Source organism: Symphalangus syndactylus, chromosome 13, assembly GCF_028878055.3.
Source record: "Symphalangus syndactylus isolate Jambi chromosome 13, NHGRI_mSymSyn1-v2.1_pri, whole genome shotgun sequence".
Classification (NCBI taxonomy): domain Eukaryota; kingdom Metazoa; phylum Chordata; class Mammalia; order Primates; family Hylobatidae; genus Symphalangus; species Symphalangus syndactylus.
This window is the reverse complement of record NC_072435.2, coordinates 119,729,023-119,755,184: the sequence shown is the minus strand read 5'-3', so window position 1 is coordinate 119,755,184 and position 26,162 is coordinate 119,729,023. Positions and strand designations below refer to the sequence as shown.

At 49.2% G+C, this 26,162-nt stretch overlaps 2 protein-coding genes across 15 annotated transcripts in view; one reads left to right on the top strand and one right to left on the bottom strand.

Annotated features, from left to right (window-relative positions):
• The window catches only part of CCDC92 (coiled-coil domain containing 92), a 35,211-nt gene extending 13,059 nt beyond the window's left edge, over positions 1–22,152 (top strand). For 3 of the 7 annotated variants that reach the window (XM_055238015.2, XM_055238018.2, XM_063614721.1), the window contains exons 2-5: positions 14,201–14,293; positions 15,066–15,212; positions 15,770–15,811; positions 20,718–22,152. In XM_055238015.2, coding sequence (XP_055093990.1) covers positions 14,260–14,293; positions 15,066–15,212; positions 15,770–15,811; positions 20,718–21,490 — 996 coding nt within the window. In that variant the 5' untranslated portion in view covers positions 14,201–14,259 and the 3' untranslated portion in view covers positions 21,491–22,152. Of the gene's footprint in view, positions 1–12,768; positions 12,866–13,824; positions 13,898–14,200; positions 14,294–15,065; positions 15,213–15,769; positions 15,812–20,717 lie in introns of all 7 variants that reach the window. The other 4 variants (XM_055238017.2, XM_055238016.2, XM_055238019.2 and 1 more) reach the window with 4 other exon arrangements.
• A 688-nt stretch (positions 22,153–22,840) lies between these two features.
• The window catches only part of DNAH10 (dynein axonemal heavy chain 10), a 172,308-nt gene continuing 168,986 nt past the window's right edge, over positions 22,841–26,162 (bottom strand). For 7 of the 8 annotated variants that reach the window (XM_055237938.1, XM_063614577.1, XM_063614581.1 and 4 more), the window contains 3 exons: positions 25,008–25,188; positions 23,779–23,924; positions 22,841–23,232 (listed from right to left, as the gene is read on the bottom strand). In XM_055237938.1, the coding sequence (XP_055093913.1) occupies positions 23,086–23,232; positions 23,779–23,924; positions 25,008–25,188 (474 nt within the window). In that variant the 3' untranslated portion in view covers positions 22,841–23,085. Of the gene's footprint in view, positions 23,233–23,778; positions 23,925–25,007; positions 25,189–25,539; positions 25,971–26,162 lie in introns of those variants that run through there. The other variant, XM_063614580.1, reaches the window with a different exon arrangement.

The following is a 26,162-nucleotide window of genomic DNA, read 5'->3' as shown; positions in this document are numbered from 1 at the left end:
AGAGGCCAAGGTGGGCAGATCAGTTGAGGTCAGGAGTTTGAAACCACCTGGCCAACATGGTGAAACCTCGTCTCTACTAAAAATACAAAAATGAGCCGGGCATGGTGGTGCGCACCGGTAGTCCCAGCTACTCAGGAGACTGAGGCAGGAGAATCACTTAAACCCAGGAGGTCGAGGTTGGGATTGCACCACTGCACTCCAGCCTGGTCAACAAAGTGAGACTCCATCTCAAAAAAAAAAAAAAAAGAAAAAAAAAAGGCCTGGCAGCCAGACACTTGGTGTGGCTACTTTATTGGACAACAGAGAATAGAATATTTACATCATCACAGAAAGTTCCATTGGACAGCATCTGTTTAGATAAACAATCTTACCCCACATCCTGAGGTGTACATACTGTTTTTCCATTTTGCAGATGAGGAAGTAAGGCACGGGAGTTATGTGTGACTTGCCCAAGGTTGCATCGTTAACGAAGGGCAGAACTAGAATGCAAACTGTGGCGGTCTGGATCCAGAGCCTGGGGGTTAATCCTACCCTGCTATGCCGCTATAGCTCGCAGATCCAGTACAGCTCATCTGTGTGATCCACTTTCAACCAGAGTGCAACCAAGGGAGAGAACATTACCTCTTCAGAAAATCTTGTCATTGAATGCTTTTAAATTCCGCTAACATGAGTTCTGACCAGAGGATCAGGAAAAATGTAGGCCTGTCATAGGCACAATTTCCCCCTCCTTGAAAAGGGCAGAGGAAACTACAAAGCACCAAAAAAATACCAAGTTTATGATGATCTCAATAAGGCAGATTAAGCTCTGTACGCCTCAGTTCCCCTATCCTAGAGCGGTGTGAGGATGTAATGAGGCAAGGCCTGGAAAGCCTCAGCGGGACCTGTCACAGTCAGTGACGCCAGGGAGGTCAGCAGCAGCATTACCACTGTACTCAAGTGGCCACACTTGGGCCAAACGTTCCAGAATGCACAAGAAACAGCAGAACAGACTACTTATGTGAGGAGGCAGCTCGTCCTCTCCCAGAGCTGCCATGAGAGCCTGTGGTTCCAAACAGCCAGAGTTTGGAATTGGAGAGCACTTCAGGAAGGCATGAGGCAGAGGAGGTGGCAGCCTTCAGAAAGAATCTGCATTTGGCTCATGCACTTAGGATTTGCAAGTTAAGTGTCTTCACTCGTCTGAGCCTCCATTCTTTAAAAAATGGGTTTAATTGGCCGGGCGTGGTGGCTCATGCCTGTAATCCCAGCACTTTGGGAGGCCGAGGCGGGAGGATCACCTGAGGTCGGGAGTTTGAAACCAGCCTGACAACATGGAGAAACCCTGTCTCTACTAAAAATACAAAATTAGCCGGGCATGGTGTTGCATGCCTGTAATCCCAGTTACTCGGGAGGCTGAATCAGGAGAATCACTTGAACCCGAGAGGCAGAGGTTGTGGTGAGCTGAGATCACGCCATTGCACTGCAGCCTGGGCAAAAAGAGTGAAACTCTGTCTCTAAAGTAAAATAAAAAATGAGTATAATCATACCTATCTTGCGTGATTGTCTTAAGAATTAGGTAATAGGCCGAGAGTGGTGGTTCACATCTGTAATCCCAGCACTTTCGGAGGCCGAGATGGGCAGATCACTTGAGGTCAGGAATTCGAGACCAGCCATGGCAAAACTCCGTCTCTACTAAAAATACAAAAATTAGCCAGGTGTGGTGGTGCATGCCTGTAATCCCAGCTACGCAGGGGGCTGAGGCACGAGAATCACTTGAATCTGGGAGGTGGAGGTTGCAGTGAGCCAAGATCACACCATTGCACTCCAGCCTGGGCGACAAAGCGAGACCCCCCATCTCAAAAAAAAAAAGAAGTGATCATCTGTAAGCCTGGTGCATAGAAATTTGGTAAATAATAGTCATAATTACTATTTTGATTAATGATTTTCAACTTCTCTTTAACAAATGTCCTTGAGTATTTTCTTGCCCAGATGCCTTAGACCCAGGGAATGTGTTAGGACAGTTATCCTCAAACCTGATTGCTGTTACCACCCTTTACAGTGCAATGATCACATCCTTGAGAAGCCAGGCAGAGCCAACTGAAAGGCATCGTGGGGCGTGCACATAGCAGCTGCTTTCGAAGATGGAAGCTGCCTCACACTCCCCCACAACCAGCAAGGACAGTGGCCGCCATGTATGACCTCAGGTGACCATCCTGCCCATTCTGAAAACTGGGAAGTCAAACTCTCCAGGCTCCTGACTGGCCAGTAGGCTTCACTAGAGCTGGATCAACCAGAAGAAGCTGAAACATCCAACCTAAGAATTTTGAACTTCAAATGGAAAATCTGGGCACTCTAAACCAAAATTGCTAAGTTCCAAAAATGTTGGATACATTGGGTGCTTATTTGTAAAAGTATCTAAATGAAAGTGGGCCCTTTAAAGAGTGTGTCATGAACCAAGGATTATAATTAACCCCATTGTGGGGGCACAAGGTCAAATATAAGAGGAAAAAACAAAGTCAGTTGTACAAATGGAAAAAGTGCAAATGAAAAATGATGACTTTTAACAAGGCAAGGACAGTAAGAATAAGAAAATACTGAGGCTGGGCTCGGCGGCTCACGCTTGTAATCCCAGCACTTTGGGAGGCCGAGGCAGGCGGATCACAAGGTCAGGAGATCCAGACCACGGTGAAACCCCGTCTCTACTAAAAATACAAAAAAATTAGCCGGGCGTGGTGGCAGGCACCTGTAGTCCCAGCTACTCGGAGAGGCTGAGGCAGGAGAATGGCGTGAAGCCAGGAGGCGGAGCTTGCAGTGAGCCGAGATCACGCCACTGCACTCCAGCCTGGGCGACAGAGCGAGACTCCGTCTCAAAAATAAAAAAAAAAAGAAAATACTGGATTGCCTCTCATTCTCTGAAAAATCCTAATGAATATCAGATGTAGTGATTTTCTACCTTCCCCAATTTATTTCACTCTCCTCCCACAGCTCGTATATAATCTGTGAAATACAGTTGTCCTGCCCCTTATTTTGCTTGTCATTTGTTTTCATTTATTTTGACTGGGTTAATGCACTAATGGCTCATTTATCTACGATGATCAAAATTTGGTTGCAAAGACAGCCCTAAAGTAACACCTATTTGCCTTGTACCGTTCTCTCACTGGTCTCTGGATGTTAGAATTGCTGGTGCATTTTAAACAACATTCTTAATGGATAGCTGTTCTGTGGGAAGCTTTTCCCTTCCCCTGGAACTTAATGCATGATTTCCCAGAGAGCTGAAACATATGATTCTGGGAATTCTCTTGTTCCCTGACATAATAAAGAGTGATTGTGAGTGGGAAGAACTTTATGGGGGTCAGTCATAAATGCCATCAGTAAGCGTGCCTCACCTATTCTACACAGCACAGGAAGTTTGTGGAAAGGACACTTGTAAAGAATTGAATAATCCACGCTGGAGCTCTCAGATCACTAAGTGGAAAGTCAGAGGTCAAAAACCCTTAAATGGACATGCTGAAGCCATCAAAAAACAAAAAACAAAACAAAAAAAACCTATAGAAATGATCTAGGAAAATGGTAAATGCCTTCTTAAAAATATAAGTTTATCTTTTAAAAATATTGGTACTTACTCAAGCTGTGTTATTCCAAATAAATAAATGTTTAATAAAAACAAATATCTGGTTATTGATCACCAGAAGGTATGTAAGTACTATAATTAAATGCCTGGTCATGGTGACTTTATTTACTGAAGTGACTATTGTTGGACTATTTTAATAATTTCAAAGATCTCTAATGTCCTCCCTGTCTCAACTCATCGGAAGGAATCAGTGTGGGCCCCTTTCATAGACAGGCAAGTTGGAGGAGCTGGCTTGCTTTTGCTTGATGCGTAGCTAAATTCTTACACGTTCCAAGATGACATGGCTGGGACTGGGCAGAGCTCCTTCTACCGCATCACAAGGATAACGTCTCTTTCCTCTATAAGTGGCAGTCATCTTCTCTGATGCCTGTTATAGCTAATGAAACCATGGACTCTTTTACTTTTTGTAAGTAATAAAGGAAAAATATGGCTAAATTAAAGTGTATAGAGCCAGGTAAGGGGTCTGGCATTTATAATCCCAGCTCCACAGGGGGCTGAAGCAGGAGGATCACTTGGGGCCAGGAGTTTGAGTCAAGCCTGGGCAACATAGAGAAACCCTGTCTCTCCCCCACCAAAAAACAAGGTGTATAGAGCTTCAGTTAATGAATACCTTTCTTTCCTTAAAACCTGTACTATAATTAGGCAGACCCACAAATGGATAAAAGAAGGCCTATCAGTTAAGCCAGGTGAATTGGTCCATCTGTTTGGCAAACCATAGAGATTGAGATTTCTAAAGCGAGGGAACACATCTTCTCGGCCTAGGAACTTGGTTTAGGTTGTGATCATCAAGCACCAAGATTAAGTATTTCCTATTTCATTAGGATGAATGATGATTTGGCATTTGGGATCACTGTATCTTTTAGTTATCAACTAGTAGACAATTAAAATTGGCAGTAATCTCAATCTGAGCTAGAAATGGAAAGACCAGTTGGATATGAACTGCTTACTTCTCCTTCCATTAAAAGAAAGTATCACTAGGTAGAACTGTTTGTGTGGTAACTTATGAGATATTTGTGTCCTTAAATTGTTGGCTCAGGATCATCTTGGTAAATGACAAGCTTGTTAGAAGTGCACCAGTGACATTTCTACTAAGTTGAAAATGATACTAGCTCTAGCTCTTGAAACAAGGCTATTTGGGTGATCCCCAGAGGGCAGTCATACTGGGGGCTGCTGAGAAAGGGCAGGAGGAGGATACAGGGAGGGCGGGAAGGGCCTGAGCAGCACCTACATGGCCCCACCGGTCACCTCCTCCCCCAGAAGCAACGTCTCCCTGAGCCTGTGTCTTTGGAATAGAAAGTGCAGAGTTGACACTGTATGGGCATCGCCCCTCCAGCTCTGAGGGTCCAGAGATGGGATGCTGGTGCTCCCTCCTTCTGGGGTGGGGTCTGCCGCCCGCCGCTGGCCTCCAGCTCTGAGGGTCCGGAGATGGGATGCTGGCGCTCCCTCCTCCTGGGGTGGGGTCTGCCGCCTGCTGCTGGCCTCCTGGCAGTTAGGAACGCAATCTTCCACGACGGCCAGGATACTCCCAGAAGGCACCACACGACCCAGATGGTAGGAGCACGTGTATTTGCCTATCTTGGCCTGCACAGGCCACTTAAAAGACACGCGTGGGCAACCGGAAATATAGACTTGCTTTCTTCATGAGGCATTTTCACACAGAGAAGCCAAGCCCTCATCAGTGTACAGACCCATGACATGGTTTTTAAATAGAAGCCAAATAGAAACTCTTAAAGTATGAGATAATCTGAGTGCAGAGAAACCCGGTTAATAAATCCATCATGTAGGCCTCCAGTGACTGCAGCCTTCCCAGACAGGCTGCGTACCCTCTTTCCATGTCTAATTGTCAGGCTCTCTAATCACATCCATTACGACTTTAATGTTAGGCTGCACGTTCTTTCAGAAGGAAATGGCTGTCAGTGTCTAAAGAACTGTCGATGAGCCTTAATAAGATAAAATACATATGAAGGATAATGTCAGAGAATGGCAGGAATGTATAATGCATGGGGGGAGGCACCTAAGTTCTCATCATTGTCATTTTCTGCATATCTTTGGGACACTAAATTGTTACATTTGTAACAACTACCTTCCCATTGATTATTCTTGATGATGGTAAACCAATCACAATTTTAGCAATCCAAGATTACCCTGGAACAATATTATTAAAACATGTGATACTACTTTGTTAGTGGATATTTAGTGGTTATCTTTTTTAGGAGAAAACTTTATAATATTTTTTCTGACTATATGTTCATCATTAAAGAAGCTTTAGATAGTACTAAAATAGAACTTTTAAAAGGTAAAAATCACCCAGAGTCCACCATCTAGAGACAAATGTTTATTTATTTATTTATTTGAGATGGAGTTTCCCTCTTGTTGCCCAGGCTGGAGTGCAGTGGCGAGATCTTGGCTCACTGCAACCTCCGCCTCCTGGGTTCAAGTGATTCTCCTGCCTCAGTCTCCCTAGTAGCTGGGATTACAGGCGGATGCCACGACGCCTGGCTAATTTTTGTTTTTGTTTTTGTTTTTGAGACGGAGTCTCGCTCTGTCGCCCAGGCCAGAGTGCAGTGGCATGATCTCAGCTCACCGCAACCTCCGCCTCTCAGGTTCAAGCAATTCTCCTGCCTCAGCCTCCCGAGTAGCTAGGACTACAGGCCTGTGCCACCACACCCAGCTAATTTTTTGTATTTTTAGTACAGACAGAGTTTCACCATGTTAGCCAGGATGGTTTCCATCTCCTGACCTCGTGATCCACCAGCCTTGGCCTCCCAAAGTGTTGGGATTACAGGCATGAGCCATTGTGCCCGGCTGAGACAAATGATTTTTAACACTTTGGTGTATATCCTTCTACACATATCAAAAATGTGATAATATACATACAATTTTTAACATACTGTTTACAAACTTAACCTATCTTGGACATATTACCTTGTCGGTAAATGTAGATCTACACTATTTTAAATTATTGCATACTTTAGATGTGCCATTCTAGCCCCTTATTGACAGACATTCAGATTATTTTGTGTGGTGATTATCTTGCAAAAAATGACTTTTTTTTTTTTATTGCTACTGGAGTTTTCTTTCCTCTTCTAGCTTTTAGAGACATGCCTATTAAAAGATGTCTGCTGCTTAGCCAGGAATAGGGGAACCCACAAAACATCCCCATCCAAAGTTTCCACATTTGGATGAGTCCAAATTTAGTTCAGTTACCACTTTAGCACAATAAGCCAGACACACTGCAAAATGTTTTATACAAAAAATCTCATTTTACCCTCCCAGTCACTGTATCATGTAGGTTTGATTATTTCTCATGTTATAGAAGAGAAAGGTGAGGACTCAGAGAGGTTGCAAATCGGATATGGCAGGGTCAGAATTGGAACCCAAGATTCTGACTCCTGTGCTAAGCTCTCAACCTCACCTGTTTTTGCCAGATTAAAAAAGCCTAATTCTTTAAGAATGACTAATCAACGAGATGTTTTATCTTTTTAAAACATAATTGCACCTTTGCCTTCTACTTTTTGCTTCCACTTTGTAATCATGTTTACTCTTTTTACCAAAATATTTCTGGAGTCGTTGTTGAGTACTTACCCTTCCTTGATATGTTGTACCTTTTTATTGCTGCTTTAACTTTCAGAGATTTTCAGCTCACTTACTAATTGAATTTCTTAGATACATGTACAAGTAGGAATAATAGGGTCCTACTATGCAAAACAATTTATCCAGTTCATTGTGAATTCAGAGTAACATCAGTATTCATTTTCAGAGATGGTGAGTGTCCTTTCTTAAAAGCAGGTATTTGGGATTGAGAGTTGATGGCCTAATTAGCCATGGACCATTTTTTAGCCTCATGAAGTACTATAGATGGTTTCAAAGGGAGAAGCAGGCTTTCCTGTCCCTCAGGGCTCCTTGCTCTGCCTGCCTCTCTAGTTGCCTCCCCCAGTGGCTCTTCTCCAGTGAAAATGGAGGATAGAGGTCCCAGAAAATGCTTCCATTTGCTTTTATCCTTCCCTCTTTGGAAGTAATTGGAATTTCTTTGCTAGCTCATTTCCGTACTTAGATAATATTCAGGAAATGCCCTAGTTGGCTAAGTAAATAATCTTGAGGTATATTTATAGAAGTATTGACCAATGTTTACATAAAAATAATACAGCTAACATTCATTGAGCACTACTCTATGCCAGGCCCGTCCTGGTTGCTTTTAGCACTTAAAGCGACCCCATGAGTTAGACATCACAATGACTTAGGTGACAAGATAGGGTTCAGATACAGCCCCAAGCACGGTCTAATACCTCAAGAGTTTGTCCACTCCAGTCTCTTTTATCCCATTGTGTTAAGCAGATCTTCTTTGGGCCTCAGTTTCTTAATCTTGAAACAAAGGGGTGTTGGATGCCTGATGTTGAAGATTTCTTCTACCCTCAGTGTTTTCTGACTCCATGAATCTACTTAGAAAACGACCTCCCTGCTAGGAATCATTTTATCCTCCTGTTACATTTAATCACTGCAATTGCTGCCTTTGTTCTCTGGCCAGCCTTCATTTTCTTGATGGCAACACTTAAGCTGTAGGACACCAGAGCGGTACAGAAAGTGCCCACAGAAAAGCCCCCAGAGGTCCTCGTGCACAAACACGGAGACACTGTGCCCTGTTAAGGGCCAGGCAGTGCTGCCAGGTCAGGGCCTTTGAGAAAGTGCACAGAGAGGGCGGCAGGGCTCCCGTTGTTCATGGTAGGAGAGAGCCAAATGTGAATGGGTCATAACTTATTCATAACTAGAATCTAAAAGAGCTTGTTATAACTCATTCACAGCTACCACCTGAGTGCTAGTGTGCTATTTTTTTTAGATTCTAAAATTATTACCCTATTTCCACAGGCTTTGTGTTCACCTAAAAGATATGTTTATTCTTGATTGCTCAGAAACAATCTCCCATTTTTAAGTGGTGAGACCCTTTACTACTGAAGAAATTCCATTTCTTTTTGTCCAAGATATTGGTCTCAGGAATACGTTAGAATATTGCTTTTGGAATATTGAGAAATGATGGGGTGGGGTCATGTTCAGATTCATGCTGCTGCGGTGCTTTTTGACGAACGCAGTGTAGTTCTGGTTTAGATCTCCACTCAGTGCCATTATGAAGTGGTAGGAAATGATCTGCAGCGTGTATGTAATGCGGGAGCTCAGATGTGCGGGAAGAATGGAAGTTAATGAGGCAGGGGGCAGGGGATGGTTTGCCACGGGAGTTCTAGACAGAGGGAACAAGGTGTGCAAAGGCCCTGTGTTGGAGGGGTCTGGGCCACGCCAGGGGCTAGAGGACACCAGTGTTGACGAGCACACCAGCCCCGAGGGGACCCAGGGAGATGCCGCTGGGGAGGGGAGGCTGACCAAGCAGGGCCTCTGGAGCAGTGGGGCTTGGTCCCAAGAAAGTCAGAGAGATGCAACGTGATCAGAAATGTGCTTGACCATGAAAACTTGTGCAAGGAGGGTGTGCACATAGGAGAGACACTAAAGGAAAAGGCATATTTTTAAAAGGGGGAAGATAAGTCTGGCCTTGGTTCCTCCCACGGGTAACATCAGAGCTGTTTTTGGCAGCCAAGTGCTGCTTTTTCCCGGGAATAGCCTATTGCTTTCTCGGCCCCCAGAGGACTCCTATCAGCCTGGCCTTGCAGAGGAAGAGAGTGAGTCTGCCCCTGGCCCTGGGACCGAGCACCTGCTGGGATCCCAGGGACCAGGACACATATGCTACAGAGTGGAATACCTTGTGCTTTCTTCCTAAGCTAGCCTTGCTGCTTTGTTAAGGCACTAGCCTGGCCCAGAAAGCCCCACCCTCACCCAGCTTCCTAGGAACCTTTGCTGGTATTACGAGCGGGAGTCATTAGTGAGTCTTTTTGCCATATTGGGTGGTCAGCAGTGCCTTTACAGCTGTGTAATTTTCTAATGTGGACCCTCGAGAGCCAGTGGATCCAGCCTCCGTGTGAGCAGTGCTGTTCTGATGGCCTGGCCCTGTGCTCTGGACTCTGGAGGAACGCTGCCTTCCCTTCCGGGCCAAAAGGCTACTTCAGTGGGCTGTGTTTGCTTTTCCTCTGCAGTTTCAAAGTATTAGAGACTTGATGTGCACAACTTGGAAAACATCTGAATTTCTGCATGAAATTAAATCTGCCCCAGACCTCTGGATTGTCACCACATCACCTGCAGGCTAAGAGAAGCGGCAAGGCTTAGATGCATTTATTGGTTTATGTTCTCTCTTTTCATGGGTTAGTGTCCTCTTTTCCCCAGAGGCAGGTTGCAAGAGCAAATGATGTAAGTAACGTGAAAGGACACTGTGCTCGGGCAAGTCAGGTGGTCCATGGATAGAATCATGTCGTCACGTTACATTAGTGCCCTGAGAGGAAGGGACAGCACTTTGGAATGAAGATGGAATTCGGCTTGAGCTGTTGATAGGGCCCCTTGTCTTCACGCTGCTGGAGAGCGTACTCGGCGAGGCCGGGCCTTCCTCAGACACGTTGACACTAGGAAATGACAGCAGTGCACTTCCCCATCCAGGAAGCTGTCTTGCCACCACTTCAGAGCCTGTCTCTGTAGGATTTGGAATGAAAAGCCTTTTTTGAGTATTAACTTTCTGAACATGTAGAGTGAACAGTAAATTAATTTACCTAGTGGATTTGCCATAGGAAAAAATGTACGTGTGGCTTAACCTTTGAGCCCTGATCAAGGTAACCTATTCCGCAGGACTTTGACCCTCGAAGTGCCCATTTGCACTGCTTCTGCTGGCGTTCTGTGGGGAGAAAAACTAGCAGAGCTGTGTACAGTCACCTGGGTGGGGCCGGCCCTCTGGTGGCCATAACCAGGCCCTGAAGTGATAGTCAGTTGGAGCCCCATTATCTGCAGCCATGGGCAGCATCTCCAAGGAGGGAAGAGGACCAATGTCCTGGCCTTGCCGCCTTTGGTTGAGCGAGTAACTGTAAGATTGCGGATGGCTCCCAGCAACTCTTAGGAACAAAATTGGATTTGCCTCAGGACGGACCGCTGCAGTACAAAGAGCACACAATTTGTAGCGTATGCCCTTTTGACACACAAAGTGCAAGCGTTTTGCCAAACAGGCTGGATGAGCTGCCCTCCATTCCTGGCTGACACACAGCTAAGATGGGGTGAGTGCCCTTACTCAGCAGGCGGCGTTATTCATCTGCAGCAGACGCCCTGCCTTGCTCCTTTCATCTGCCACGCTGACCCTTTTAGGGATCTGTCATGAATGCTCCTTCATGTTTCTAAAGCGTCTCTAATACTGAATTAAGCCTCTTGGGACCAACTCCATTTCTCCCTCTGGATTATGTGCATCTCCCAGCTGGGTCTCCTCGGCCTAAATAGGATGCCTTGGTGGCTTCAGTCATGTCACAGTACTGGGAGCATCACATCATCACAATGATTACCTCTCTTCAGTAGTGAAGGATCGCAATGGAAAACACCACTGTCTTTTCAGCCGTGAAAACTCTTGCCCTCAGAAAGCCAGTGATATTGTTATTCTTTTGAGCTGATGAGAAAATAATTGAGTAATCTGGATGCCATTTGGAGATGTGCTTTGTTTCCCTGGCCCCAAGTGGACCTGCCTCATTCAGGAATATCCAAACAGCTGTAAAATGCCCTGCACAGATGGCGTCTCCATGTCAGGGCCTTTTCAGTCAGCAGAGTGTGGAAGAAGGGGAGAGCGACAGTCAGTGAAATGCCCCAGGCCAGGAGACCCTTGTCCCCCACTGTGAGGGTTCCAAGTGGCTCACCAGCGCTCACTGTCGAGCTCTGCGCGTTACGTGATCACACTCTACCTGCTCGCCTGCCGTTTCTTCTTCTCCAGGCTGTCTGCCCATCATAATGGGATGCTTTAAGGACGCTTTTGTATTTCTGCAGTTAACACAGTGGATTAATGAAACACAGTGTTGTTATAATTCAAAGTTGCTGATTGACCAAGGCAGTTAAAGTATGAATACTTACTAAATCATATTTAAATTTGTTACAAATGAAATGTAATACCACACTGTGATAGAGATGGCTGCTGATAACATTTGTACTCCATTCCCCTCTGCCCCCATGGGACAGTGTAGAAGAAAATACTGACATCTACATATAGGCACATCCCATTTTGTGCCATCATGGCAGGTGAGATGGTTGTGTCATTTCAGGATGTTTTAGTATATCCCGTTTTCTTTGAGCAAGGTGTGCCTGTAAAGGAAGCACCTAAATAGGAAGCCCATAGAAACAAAAGCTTTTCAACCCTGAAGCCCTTACATTCCCCTGGCACCACAGCTGCACTCAGACTGGCACCAGGCCCATTCGCGGGCCTCCAGGGTGCCAGGCACTGTGCTAGGGCTTAGGGTGCAGCAGTGAACAGCCTGGAGTCTGTGCAAGGAGGCGGGGAATAGGCCCACGCTTACAGACCCTCACAGAGACACAAAGACTAGAACTGGGGACAGAGTGGTAATGCACCTAAGTCTGGGGGCCAGGGCTTCCGGGAGAAAGTAAACTTGTACTGAGACCTAAAGGATAAGTAGACAGTGGAGACAGGAGAGGTGGGCGGGAGAGAGGCCTGAGAAGAGCGTTCTGGGCAGAGGAGGAGCCATGAGAGGGCACCAGGGTGGGAGAAGCACAGCCCGGCAGGGCACCCAGAGGAAAGCTCGTGCCACCAGGAGCCCTGGGGGTAAGAGAAGGGCCAGCGAGGGTGGTGGGGCCAGTCGCAGGGCTGGGCAGACCAGTCCGATTCTCAGAGCAGTGGGAACTGTTGGAGATTTTTAAGTAGTCTCAGTTTAAAAACAAAATCACTCTGCTGCCACGTGGAGAGCAGAATGGAGCAGGCAGGAGAGGACAGAGGGAGGCTTTCTGGCAGGGATTCAGGTGAGGGTGAGGACGGCCTCAGCAGTGGAGATGGGGAGAGTTGAACGGATCTGAGAACTGTTTTCAAAGCAGGATGCCAGTGAGATCATCATGGACTGGAAATGGATGGCGGGGGATGACAGCGTCAAGGCCACCCCCAGGTTGTGCAACTGCGGACAGCGCTTGTGAGGGGTAGGACGCTAGGCCCAGGGTAGCTCTCCTGTCATCCAAGACCCACTAAATTCTGGATCACATTTAAATGGTTCTTTCTCTTTGACAGCAAGCCACTAACATATGGGCTCTGCTTCTTCCATCAGCCAACAGAATCCTGGATTTGAGGCTGTCCTTTGAAAGCACCTCTGCTAGAGTACCCACTTCCAAACCCCTTTCAGCTCTTCAGGATTCAGCCTCCAGGTGAGGTGCTGGAATTGATGCCAGAGTGAATGACTCCGGATTGCTGAGTCGAAGGAAAACGTAGCCGCTACTGACAGCTCGCAGGCGCTCCTGGGATTTTCCTTCCTTTGACGCTGAGGCTGTTCCGCTTTCAAGCGTTCTGCTTTGTGAGGGAAGGGCAAGGTCAGAAGGTGCTCGCCCTTTCCACAGCAAGCACGCGGCACACGCGTGCCACACGCTGAACCTGCCTTGGTCGTAGCTGGCTCCTTTGTTAAGGTCAGCGCCCCTCAAGACCACGTGCTGTGCAGACAATGTTGGGATCTCGAGAACTGTGGGGTTCCACTTAGAAACTAGTGTCTGGCCCAGCAGCCTACACAGGAGAGTTTGCGGTTACAGCACAGAGACGGTTTCGGGGACAGAAACATCCTTTCTCACTCCTGCCAGAAGGCTGCTCACAGCTCCACTGAGGAAAGCCCTGCTTGATGGAAACTCAACTCTGCCATCGTCTGCACCCCAGTGTGACGGCAGTCAAAGGCCAGGGAGAGCTATGCTTTGTTTTATAGAAACGTGCCTAGAAATGGTCGCCTTAAGTTATTTAACCCACTCCCTGTTGTCGGGTTTTGAGTTTGTTTCTAGTCTCTTCCACCTGCAAACTGCACTGTAGTGACCATTCTCACAGCTACCTCTTTTCACACAAAAGTAATAATTTCCCTTTGGTAGATTTCTAAAAACAAATTGCTAGTTCAGAGAGACGACCAATTCCAAGGCTTCTGATCAGCTTTGCTCAGTCACTGCTCGTGGTGAGGCGCCCCCGAGACTGTACTTGCCATGTCCTGGGGCCACTGCCCTCTCCTGCCAGTTTTTGTCCCCAGCTGAAAGGGCCTCTTGTTTCTCTTTTTCTTGGTCCTTTTTAGGATGTGTCATTGTTCACTCCCCTTCGTGAGCTCCGTCGTGTTTTATTTCCTTCTCTGCTTTCTCAGGTTGCCCTTGGAGTGGAGTCTGTGGCTTTCCCACCTGAGCAGCGCCCGGGAAGTGTTTTCGTGTGATGAAAGTGTATGTCTGAAGTTCGTTATGAACTCGTCCTAGCTCCAGAGCTAGTGTGCATGCATGTCACTGGTTGTACAGATAATTGATGAGCAATTGGTGTCGTCTGAAGCAGTGACAGCCTGGGTGTGTCATTGTCTCCAAAACGGTTCCACTGTGGCATCCTACAAATGAGCTCGTCCCGGGAGCTGTTGAGAAGTTGTACCTCCTTTACGGAGGGTTCTCTGGAATAGCAAATTAGGGAAAATGCATTCTGAGGCTCTGTATTTACAATAATAATTTATAAGCAAATAACTCACATTTCATCCTCAGTATTTTTCAGTGCTGTACAAGCGTCTTGAATTACTCTGGTAGCTTTTCCAGAAAGACCCATGACTTCACCACATTTCTCGAGTTACGATGAAGGTAGAGTCTGGGGCCCTGAGTGAGCATCAGATGCTGGAAGCTGGGGCTGGGAGGGGCCAAGCATTGGGGACAGACTCCAGACACCTGCACCACCCCCTGGCCCCATGAGATACGTTCTCAGACCTTCCCAAGAAGGATCTGTGGCTCCTCTCTGTGCTGTGAAGTGCAGGGGGCTTCCCTCTGGAATTCAGCCCAGCTCTCCCTCCTTACTTTGGCCAGCTCCAGATGTCATTTAGAGGAAATGTTTGGCCCGTTTCCCAGGTGCCAGCTTTTCCCATGAGGAAGCTGTCAGTGCTTCCTGGTCAGGGAAATCTTTTGGGAGTGATTTGGTCAGTCACAGTCTGTTGGGGTGAGGTGGTGCGTGGAGAGGACAGGATTGGGAACCAGGGGTCCCTGGATTAGAATCTCTGCTCCATACCTCACTGGCTGTGTGACCCCAGGGTCGCAAACCTGCCTCTCTTGATCTGTTTCCTCATGAGTAAAGGGAAGTGACTTTGTACTGTGGAGTGGGCCTCACTCATTCATGTGCCAGGCATGGTGCTAGGGCACACCCCGAGGCACTCAGGAAGCAGAGGCTGCCGTCCCTGGCCTGGGGCCTCCCTGCAGTGTTGGGAATGTAGCCCTGGTGCCCCCGCACCCTGCCCTCCAGGCGCCGTGGTTTCCTTCTGCTCTCTCCTGGGAGGTGCACACCCCTCCGCACCCAGAGCCAAGGAGGGCAGGCAGCCCTGGGACCCTCTTCAGGGACCGCAGCCAAGGTCTGTGTTACCCACAGGTCCCCTGGATGTCAGCATGGCAGCCACAAACCTGGAGAACCAGCTGCACAGCGCACAGAAGAACCTCCTGTTCCTTCAGCGGGAGCATGCCAGCACACTCAAGGGGCTGCACTCCGAGATCAGGCGGCTGCAGCAGCACTGCACAGGTACATCCGGGAGCAGGCCCGGGCAGGCGGGGGACAGCTATGGGGCACGGCAGAGCCCAGCGTCAGAATGTACTAGGACTGCCCTGCCCCCAGGTCCCATTGTCATTGCAGGAGTCCATCTGAATGCCTTATATCATCCTCATTGCATAATCAAGATGCACTGAGCATAAAGCTGCAAAGCCTTTTCTTGGCATACTGAGGACTTAAGAGATTAAAATACAATGGTTAGAATCTCCAATGTGTTTTGGAACTGATAACCAAGATATAGCCTGTGTGATACATAGACCCAGCTGCTGGCTTGTTTTGGTTGGTTGGGATATGTTGTGGGGGAATGGGGAAGGGAGTTTGGGGGAACAGAGGGTGCCCTCTGACCCCAGGGAGCACAGCGGCCGCTGATATTTTCTGCTGCTCTCATGCTCGCCTCTCCTGCTGCCAAACCCTGCTCTGTCTGGATAGGACTCGCTGGCCAATCGTGGGAATCGGTTTTGCATTTTCAAAGCTGATGAAGATTTTGAAATGTACGGTGACAGAATTAATGTGTAACATTTCCCTTTTAGATTTAACATATGAGCTGACAGTCAAAAGTTCGGAACAGACAGGTAAGAACTCCTCCCCAGAAGTAAATGACAGTACGTTTCCCTTTGTGGTACATGTCGGTGCCGTTTTCACTAGTCACACACTTAGAAGAAAATGCTCTTGCTAGGAAGAGTTACGCGTGTGGCCTGAGCTCTCTGAGGGAAGATGAGAAGGATGTTTGGATCCCTCCATGTTGCAAGTGGTTATTAGTGGGCAGGGGGATGAGTGATTCTGTTTTCTTTTGAATGACACATATATTTGGAATGCCTATTATATGTTTTTCTGATTTTCCTACAATGAACATGTGTTCCTTGTGTAATCAGGACATAAAAATAGATGTGAGTTAAACCCAAAAGGAGGAGGAACAGCAGCAGCAGCATTGGGCAGAACCGCCCCCACTCCTCTGTGTCGTTGCCACCTAGCATGGGCCTGGCACAGAGCAGCTGCTCGCTCAATGCTGGCAAGCGAGCGGTCACATTACTAGACAGCTCCCTGAGGATCCGGGGCTTTCTCTGGACTACAGCCCCAGAACCTTCCCCAAACCAGAATCCTCCAGGACCTCAGGAAACCCCAAAGGGCAGCCGCCTGCTGGCCGCCGGAGAAGAGACAGAAACCCAGGCCTTCCCAGGGCCCTCTGTGCCTGCTGCAAAGAGCCTGCGCCCTAAAACAGGGTGGGAGTTTGGAAAGTGCTGAATCCATGTTTGTGCAGAGACACCTGTTGGAAACGGGTTTATCACGTCAGGAAGGCAATGGATGGCTCAGCAAGGCTAGTTTACTTTCTGCAGAAAAGGTGCAACTCGCCAGCAGTCTCGCCACAAGAGCACACTCGAACAAAGGAGACAAGGACGTTTATAATCTTCATAACCTGATGCAATTGCCCTATGACTGTGTCCCATTTCCATTGGCCAGAATGGGACCTCACATTCTAAGCTTGACCCGATTGGCTAACAGCTTGAAACTTTCCTAAAGAGGCAAAGGGGAAAGAGGACAAAGAGAAGAGGAAGCTAGGCATGAGAGGGTCAGGAGAGTTTCCAAAAAAGGAATAGCATGCACTATGGTCCAGGGCTCACTTAGCCCTGTCCAGGCATGCCGGGGCAAGTCAGAGCAGCTGCATTGGAACATATATAGAGATATACATAGAGTAAGGAAATGACAAGCTCTTTATGGTTTCAAGAAACTTTGAAGAACTTATCCATTCCCCACAATGCCTTTTTCTAAACAGGCCTCACAATGGCAGTTATTATTCATGAGAGTGTCCAGTTCCTTGTAAAAGACACAGACCATTTCCACCAAGCCTTAGCGGATTATCGAGCACTGATTTTTTTTCCATTTGCATTGCTCATATTACAGCCTCCTGAGTGCGCCACTCAGGAGCCCAGACATCTTTTTGTCTGCGTATGGTAGGGAAGGCGCCGTGGGCTTCTTGGGGTGATGGAACGGGAGCCTGTCCTCAGAAGTCTCCCTGTGGAGGGACACCAGGGACCTCCCCCGAAGCCCTGGGACTGGGAGCTGGGCCTGTGGGAATGCAGAGGAACAGGATTTCAACTTGACATTGGGGACCTCCAGCATCCACACCTGCCAGCACTGAAGCCTTGGGAAAGGAGCTACCCATGTCGTGGAAGCCAGGGCGTCCTCGCTCCCTGTCCCCTCCTGGCCCAGGCTAATTTGAAGCAGCATACTTTTGCCCTGTGGCCTCTCCAGTCAAGGTTCTTAACCCCAGGTCCCAAGGCCGCCCGCCCGCCCACCCACCTGATGTAGTGCTCCCAGCAGCAGCAGGGTCCTCACAGCAAGGGCTGTGTCTTAGGGGAGGCAGTTTCAAAAGCCTCTCAGGTGGTTCCAGTTGGGGTCTCTCCCCTCCCAGTGGTGAAAATCATTGTTTTACATTAGTGCACCCAAAACTGCCTGATTCCAAGCAGTTTCGGGACCGAGGGTACAGCATAGACTCTTGGCTTCCCTCCCCTGGGGGCTGTGACCCCAGAAGTCTGGGCGGGCCCAGGGAGTGCGCAGGTTTAGAAGCGCTGCAGTGCCCTGACGCTCGGGCAGGCTCAGCAGTGCGGCGTTTGGAGACCAGCAGCAGTTGCTGCTGTCAGCTCAGTGTGCACCAAGCTTTAATGGGAAGACTGAAATTTCCAGAAAGGGGGTACGTACAGAGGAGGAGGTGGAGTGGAGCTTTCTATAAACAGCAAGAAATTGGCAAAACAGGAGGTGCTGATTCCCAGGAAGGACAGTCACCGAAGCAGCTCTCCAGAGCTCGGGATGGAGGAGCAGTCGCACCAGCTCCTTCCCACAGGACGGCCCACTCCAGTCGGAGCCAGCAAACACCAGCCTGGGACCAAGGCTGCATCCTGGAGGAGGAGGCAGCACAGCTAGATGACTCTCAAGGAAGGATGATAAGGAAGATGTCTGTCCAGGAAGAGCTTCTCTCAGGATGCTGTGGCCAAAAGAACCAGAGTGATGCTTAATGAGCCCCAGATTCGGGCCTCTGCTCTGACTCGGAGGGGCTGTGTAGCCTTGGGCAAGTTCCTTGACATCTCTGAACCTGCATCTTCATCTGACAGGTGCCCCACAAATCCAAGTCCCCAGTCTGAGCACCAGGGCCTTCTGCCTTTGTGGGCTGCCCCTCATAGGACATGAGCAAAGCCCAGGGACAGCCTTGTTCCTGAATGTTCCAAACGTCCATCAGCCTTTTGCAGCACTGCCTGGGGGAAGAAAAATCCCAGGATGGTCACAGCAGGCCAGGGATGTGGTTGAAGGTCTGAGGTTGCATCCCTTCCTCGGAAGGAGCCCAAGGCCCACTGTCCACCCGAGTGTGGGCTGAAAGCAAAGGCCCTGCGACAGGCATGGGTTATTGTCCCACAGGCCCTGGGGGAAGGACAGTGGGTACCAGGCCCAATGCCCTGCCCAGGTCAGCATTTAGGTTGCAGGGGTTCAGCCCGGGTGGCTGGGCTCCTGGGTCTTACAGTGTCCACAGAGTCATGTGTGTGTGTCTCTGTCCCTCTCTTTACCTCTGAAACCGTGTTTTAGGATCCATTTTCCTTTTGGCAAAAAAAGAAACCTCATGAAAGGTAGTACTGCATGCATCCTTTTTAGGGAGGTCATTTGCTGACATTATACCTGCACATACACACACAGACATGTGGTTTTTAAAAACAGAAACTTGCAATGGTTCAACTTAAAGTTTTTCAACTGCATGGGGCAATACCCATTCGTACACTCCTCGACTCACCACGGATATGTCCAGATAAACCCATGGTAAGCTGAAAATATCGAAAACACACTTTTGACTTACGGTATTTTCAACTTACATTGGATTTTTCGGGACATGACCCCATGCTAAGTCGAGGAGCGCCCATCACCTGCAGTGAGCTTGTAACATGCAAGTGTCCTGCACAAGACCAGTCCAGTCAGCTGTGGGCCCTCAAAAGCTCAGAGTCTGGCGGCGGGACATGCTGCAGAGCTGCTGCTAGCTCAGGCAGGTGGGAAAATTCAAAGCGAGACAGACAGAAGCCCAGGAAAGACGTCCAGTGGCGTCCAGTGCCTAGGCAGGCCCTGGGTGGTGGAGTTGGTACAGGGAAACTGGGCATGCAGGTCTGGAGTTGGGTCAAGGACAGAGGGTACAATAGAGACAGAACAAGAGGTGGTGGCTTGGGGAGAGTGATGGAAGCTTTGATTTATGAGGGAGCAGATAACATTCGGGACAGATTGAGAAACTGGAAGGCATCTGGCAGTTTGGGTTTTATTAGGCAGTGAGGAACCATTCTGAACAGAGGACAAGAATATTTAGGGGGTGACCAAGCTTCCTAAATACAGGATGGGCTGAAACGAAGACCAGAGAGGAGGTGGGACCAAGGCCAGCTGGAGACACAGGGAGGGGACAGCACTGAGCAGCCAGCAGAAAGGCACAGTCAGGGAGGGGAGGCCAGGGATGGTGACTGTATCCAGTCTCCCTGGGAGAGTCAGGATGTGGGAAGCAGAGCAGCTATCTGGACTTGAGGGTGTGTCTGACAGACACTCACTTGGAGAAGTGGTGCTCAGGAGACACTGAATCGGGAGTTGACACTCGAGTTCCAGACCAGCAAGGAAGAGTCTAGAAAGAATTTCCCAGGGGCCAGGCAAGGAGGATGGCCAGCCAGCGTTAGGAGGAATAGGATGGTGACCCAGGGTTTAGAGCCAAGGGTGCTATGTGAGGGGACCAGGGACTGCAGGTCACTGGAGGCAGCTGGTGTTTGCTGAAGGACTGGATGAGGGCAGGCACCCAGGGACAGCAAAAGGAGGCAGAGGCCCGAAGTGTTAGGGCAGGGGCAGCGAGGGACCAAGGGCAAGAGCCACAGAGGTGAGATTGCTCACTCTCTGAGCAGGAATTGAGAAAGAGTCTGTGTGTGTGTGTGTGTGTGTGTGTGTGTGTGTGAGTGAGAGAGAGAGACGGGTAGGGGGGTGAGAGAGGAGGCCAGCGGCAGAGCAAAGGTGACAGCCCCACATCTCTTCTGTAAACATCAGAGTTTTAATTCAATAGACATGGATAATTCTTTTTACATTTGAGTTTCCAAACAGTACTTTGAATGTAGCAGGCATTTCATAAATGCCATCTGAGCAGACAGAGGGATTTGTGGCCAGTTTAATCCTAAGTGTTTGCTGAAGTCTAGTACTCTGCAATTGCCTGTTTTAACTTCAGCATCTTTAAGGTTCAGAGACATTCTTTTATGCAGTAAGCCAGAGAACTAAGAGCCGGAAAGGACCTCTGAGATGCCCTGATCTCCCCACCTCGGGGAGGGGAGGGGTCTTTCCAGAGCCCCCACAGCCCTGCCTTCTGCATGGCCCCCACCGCCTAGACAGGGTCCCCCATCAGACAGGTCCGCCTGCCCCATAGGCCTCACCACTCGGCCACAGTCTAATGAGTTCTTCACCTGCTTCCTCGGCTTATTCTTGTAGGAGACGGGACTTCTAGAAGCAGTGAATTAAAGAAAAGATGTGAAGAGCTGGAAGCCCAACTGAAAGTGAAAGAGAACGAAAATGCTGAGTTGTTGAAAGAACTGGAGCAGAAAAACGCGATGATCACAGTGCTGGAGAACACCATCAAGGAGCGGGAGAAGAAGTACCTGGAGGAGCTGAAGGCCAAGAGTCACAAGCTGACCCTGCTGTCTAGCGAGCTGGAGCAGCGGGCCAGCACCATCGCCTACCTGACCTCCCAGCTGCACGCCGCCAAGAAGAAGCTCATGAGCTCCAGCGGGACCTCAGATGCCAGCCCGTCAGGGAGCCCCGTGCTGGCCAGCTACAAGCCAGCGCCCCCCAAAGACAAGCTACCTGAAACGCCTCGCCGCCGCATGAAAAAGAGCCTCTCGGCCCCCTTGCACCCGGAATTCGAAGAGGTCTACAGATTCGGGGCAGAGAGCAGGAAACTCCTTTTGCGGGAACCAGTGGATGCTATGCCAGACCCCACTCCATTTCTGCTGGCTAGGGAGTCCGCCGAGGTCCACCTCATCAAAGAGAGGCCCCTCGTCATCCCCCCCATTGCGTCCGACCGAAGCAGCGAGCAGCACAGCCCGGCCCGCGAAAAGCCGCACAAGGCCCACGTCGGGGTGGCGCATCGGATCCACCATGGCACCCCGCCGCAGGCCCAGCCCGAGGTGAAGACCCTGGCGGTCGACCAGGTGAACGGAGGCAAGGTGGTGAGGAAGCACTCAGGGACGGACAGAACTGTGTGAAGCCCGCTGGGCCCCACCCCGCGCTGTCCATGCACTGTGAGCACCACTAGGAAATCTCAGCCACACCTTTTCTGTTTAATTAATTCCCATGCATGCCAAACACTTTTCACACCTACCGACCAATTCTCCTTCTGCTTCTCTTGCCCTCTTCTTCACACCAAAATATGATCGTGTCCCTGCTGCAGAATATGTATTATTTCCTAATTGCTGTGGCCAAACGCCTGTGTGCCGAATCGCTTGCTTCTGATCCCACTCCGTGTAACCTAAGTGCGCCGCAGACAAAGCCCAGGCCACGGCTGCGTCACTACTGATGTTCACAATGCCACACAGTCACACACCTAATTAATTCTCAAGTCGGAGCAACACATACCAACCTTGACCTTATCCTCAGGCTCCAGGGCAGCCTGGCCGAGCAGCCCCTGCTCCCTCTTGGAGACCCTTGTCACCTCCCGAGCTCCTCCTGGAGACCCCTGTCACCCCCCAACCAACCTTTCCCAGGGTGGCACCGATCACCGAGCAGCCGTGCGTGTATCTCAAGGAACTAAATAAGATGACGCTACTCCTCATAGCACCACAACCTGAATGTGTGTTCATATTTTTTTGTTAAGTAAGTTTTATCCAAAATGTTTACGATCCCAACAAACTTTATTTTCTAAACCTGCCTTCTTTCTGTTTTGTGTCTTTTATTAAACACCTGAAGGAGAGCTAGGAGACTGCAGGAGGGAGAGCAATCAATCACAGGTCCCAGAAGCGACTCCTGCCTCCTCCCGGCCCAGAGCCAGTCCTTAGAATGTGCTGCGCTCCTGAGCTTCTGCGGGAAACTGCTTTTGCCTCCAATGGCCCCTGCCCACTGTGCTGCCCATGCTAGCCCCTCTCCTCCCTCGTGGAGTGAAGCCACCCCTCACCTCTAGGTGGCCAGCCAGGGCTCCAGGCCAGCCTCGTGGTGCACAGAGGGAAGGGGTGCCCAGTGACCACTGGTCCTGGAGGTTCTATGTCCTCACCTGACCCCACACAGACCCAGGCAGGCTAGGGGTAGAAGCTCATGCAGGAACTAGACACTAAGCTCAACAACCTCACAGTCGCTGTAGCAGGTCAGAGCCAAAGAAGCTAGGGCCAGAGAGTTCTAGAAGGGGGAGAAGTGGCTCCAGGTGACTGGCCACTTCTGCTTTGTGCCCGACATCATCAGCCCTTCTTGCCAAAAAGGAGCATCTGCTGAAACAGACCTGGATCGTCAAAAACACACCTTTGGAAATTACATTAGGATTCTCACTTGTGCCGATGCTATGTATGCCAGGCACTTTTGCCTAATCAAGTGTTTTCTCTGAGAAGGAAAAGAAAACTCCACACATCTTAAAATACTCTCTCCGATATTTACTTTTTGATTATATAAATTCCTTTTAAAAAGTAGTATTAAAAACCAAACCATTCAGGTTAATTTGTATGGAAAGAGCTTTAAATGGCTGATTTCAAATGAAAAATCAGTGTCAGTCCCCCTCCTGCCTCTTGAGAGGCCCCAAGAAATGACAGCAGACCTGATCACTCTTCCCAACCACCCCAGGCTCCGAATTCATTAAGCAGTTTTCTCCACCCAAAGGTTAATCAGAATTCAGGGTGAGGCATACTCCTTGCAGCACCCAGTGAGAAATGTGCCTCGTGGTAAAGAGATCAGCTTCAAAAACCAAGCCGACTCCCATGGCATTCCTTCTCATGGAGGTGGTGTAGACAGGGGTCCGGAAGGTATTCTGCAAGGGAAAGGCAGGTGAGACGCCCCCATGGAGAGTGGGTGCAGAGGGATAAAGGCAAAGGTGCAGTGTTAAGTCTTGACAGGCAGGGGCCCCTGTGCAACACTGCACCTGAGAACACACACGAGGCTGGGGCTGCTCAGGGCCACCCTCCGCCAGCTTCACGGGGACCTGGCTTCACACTGACACACTGGCTAAAAGTGGGTCCTGGCCCAGGCAGAGCAGAAGGCATCTGCTGTCCACACCAGAGGGAACCACTTTATGACTCAGGCAATGTCTACAGCATTTTGCAAGAAGGGAGGGAGTCTCCCCTTGGTTAGTCTAGACCACAGGATCACAACTTGAGCCTGACACCTCTGGAAGGATCGCGCCTTTCCTGGGAAGCAGCTATCCATAGCTTTTAGCACGGCTCCAAGACTCTCCCCAGCCCATAAAGCTTAGGCACCCGTGTTTTAAAAAGCAGGACTGTTGGAAACCACCTCAGCTATAACTACAGTCAGAAGAGGAAGGGCCCTGGTGTCAGAGAGGAGGGGCTGGGACCTTCACCTGCAGCTTGAGGCGATGCGCTTCAATGGGGATGATCTTCAGGATCGGCAGGTCCACAACCAGCACCTTGGGTTTGCTCTTGATAAGACATCCTTTTTCTATATCCCAGTCAGCACCTTCCAGGTACAGTCCCGAGACAAAGCATCCTAGGGACACAGGCAGAGACTGGATACAACCAGAGCATGCACAGCCTGCCATGGAGTGGCTCTATCAGGCGCACACACAGTGACACACACGCCACTGGCTGGCCTCCTCCCCAGCGCTTGGGGACAGCCCAGGCCCTTCTCCAGCACTTCTGTCCTGCCCACCTTCCCTCTGTGGAGGAGCAGCCCAGATAGGAGACCCTATGGCCCTCCCGCATGGCCCAGAGAAGTGGGTGTGGGGCAGTGGCCTCCCCCAGGAATGAGGCATCAAGGCCCATGGACTTAAACCACCCTGGGCCCCCAGGCTAGAAAGATGCATGGCCCCAGAGTCAGAATGGGCACCATGGCAACCCCAGCTACCCTGTGCGCCAAAGTGGCTGGGGAGCAGGAAGTCGAGGCCTCACAGAGGAAGTGGTCTCCGGGAAGGAGGACCCAGCAGACGTGCAAAGAGAAGAGAGGAGCACACTCCTGTGGCCCCAGAGAGAGTGGCGGCCCGGACACCTGCCCCCTCCCCTGCCACTGAGACCTGGAGAGTCCCTACATCTTTACCATAAGTCCCCACTCCTTAAGCCATCTCACAAGAGCTTTTGTTCCTTGCAGTTAAATGAACTCTAAGACAACATGGCCCTGGGGAAACAGCAGTTTCCAGCTCTCATCTGCACAGTCAGTAACCAATGTCTAAGGGACCTTAAGTTATGGTGTAATCAAAGAGTTCCAACCAAGCTAGTCCATGCTGCTCTGTGGCTCCCAGGCCCCTGGCCCCATCAGGGGTTACCGGAAAGCTACCTGATGGTTTTTGCAAGAGCTAATTCTGACCTAGGAGCCCACTTCCCATGAGCTAGCAGAGTGAACATGGTTCAGGTCTCCCCTGCCATAGACCCCAGGTCTCAACGGAGAAAGTGGGAGAGAAACTTCCGTACCCACCCTCAGAGGTGTTAAGACATGGGCAGTGCACAGACACAGGAAATATTTGCAGCAGGCTGGCTTTCAAACATGGCCTGGCCCATTTAGGCCCACGCTATGCCTGTCCCTTTGAGTTGGAGGTGGCTCAGGGAGAGCTGCGGATCCCTAACGAGCTGATGGTACCTTGTCCCGCCCGCTCATTCACTTCATCTGCATCCCGGAACTTGGTCACTTGTGTGAACAAGGTGGAGCGGTCCAGCGGCCAGCCGTTCTTCCGGCAGGTGGCCTGCACCAGCGCCGTGAGGTAGGACTCAGGGATGTGCAGCCCCGAGAGCCACATCACGCTGGGCTCGCTCTCGGTCACCTGGAGACAAGAGAGGGCAAGTGCTGGGAGCCTGGGGCTGCCATCCGATGCCAGGTCAAAGTTGGCCTGGAAGTTTAGTTAATGATAAAAGACGTATTTCACCTAAGTGGCAAAAGATGGCGTTGGCACAACTGGCTGCCCGTTTGAGAAAAACAATCTGGACTGCCACATTCCAGGTAGATCAAAGATTTAGATATAAAAATAAAACCACAAAAGTACTGGGCCACATCTCTAATGAATGCTTTCATATCGTGGAGTAGGAAATGCAAAGCCCAGGATAAAAAAAAAAAAAAAGCCTTGTAGGTTTGACTACGGAGAAATGTAAAGCTTTTCTGTGGAAAAAATACTGTAAGCAAAGTCAAGACTTATGACAAGCTGGGAGAAATATCTGCAACACTGGCAGACCAAGGGCTAATTGATTTGCAAAGAGCTCTTAAACATCAGTGAGAAAGATGGAGACCTCACTAAAAATGAAATCCAGATACAAAAAGCCAATTCACAGAAAAACAAACACAAAATGTCTGTAAAGCATGCAAAATACGCTCAGACTCACCATAATTAAAGACGCGCAAAACAATGAGATATTATTTTTACCTCTCAGGGAGACAGTGATCCAAAATGTTAAGAACGCAGCATTGCAGCGGGGTGAGGAAAGAAGCACTCTCATAGACTGTGCTTTCAGCCTTTCTAAGAACCATCCAACAAGAGCTATCAAAATTTAAAATGCACACGCTCTTTGATCCAACTCTTCCACTGTCAGAATTTACCCATGGAATATACCCCTATGCATATTCATAGACATGTGCATCAGAATGTTATTTGTATTCGCAAAAAAAAAATAATAATATATGGTAACCACCAAAATGTAGGTAGTTACCATATTTTTAGGATACAGAAGGAGGAGAAAGGATATGGAACATTTGTACAATGGCATACTCTAAGAAAGAACGAGCTGTGTACTAATATGGAACAAG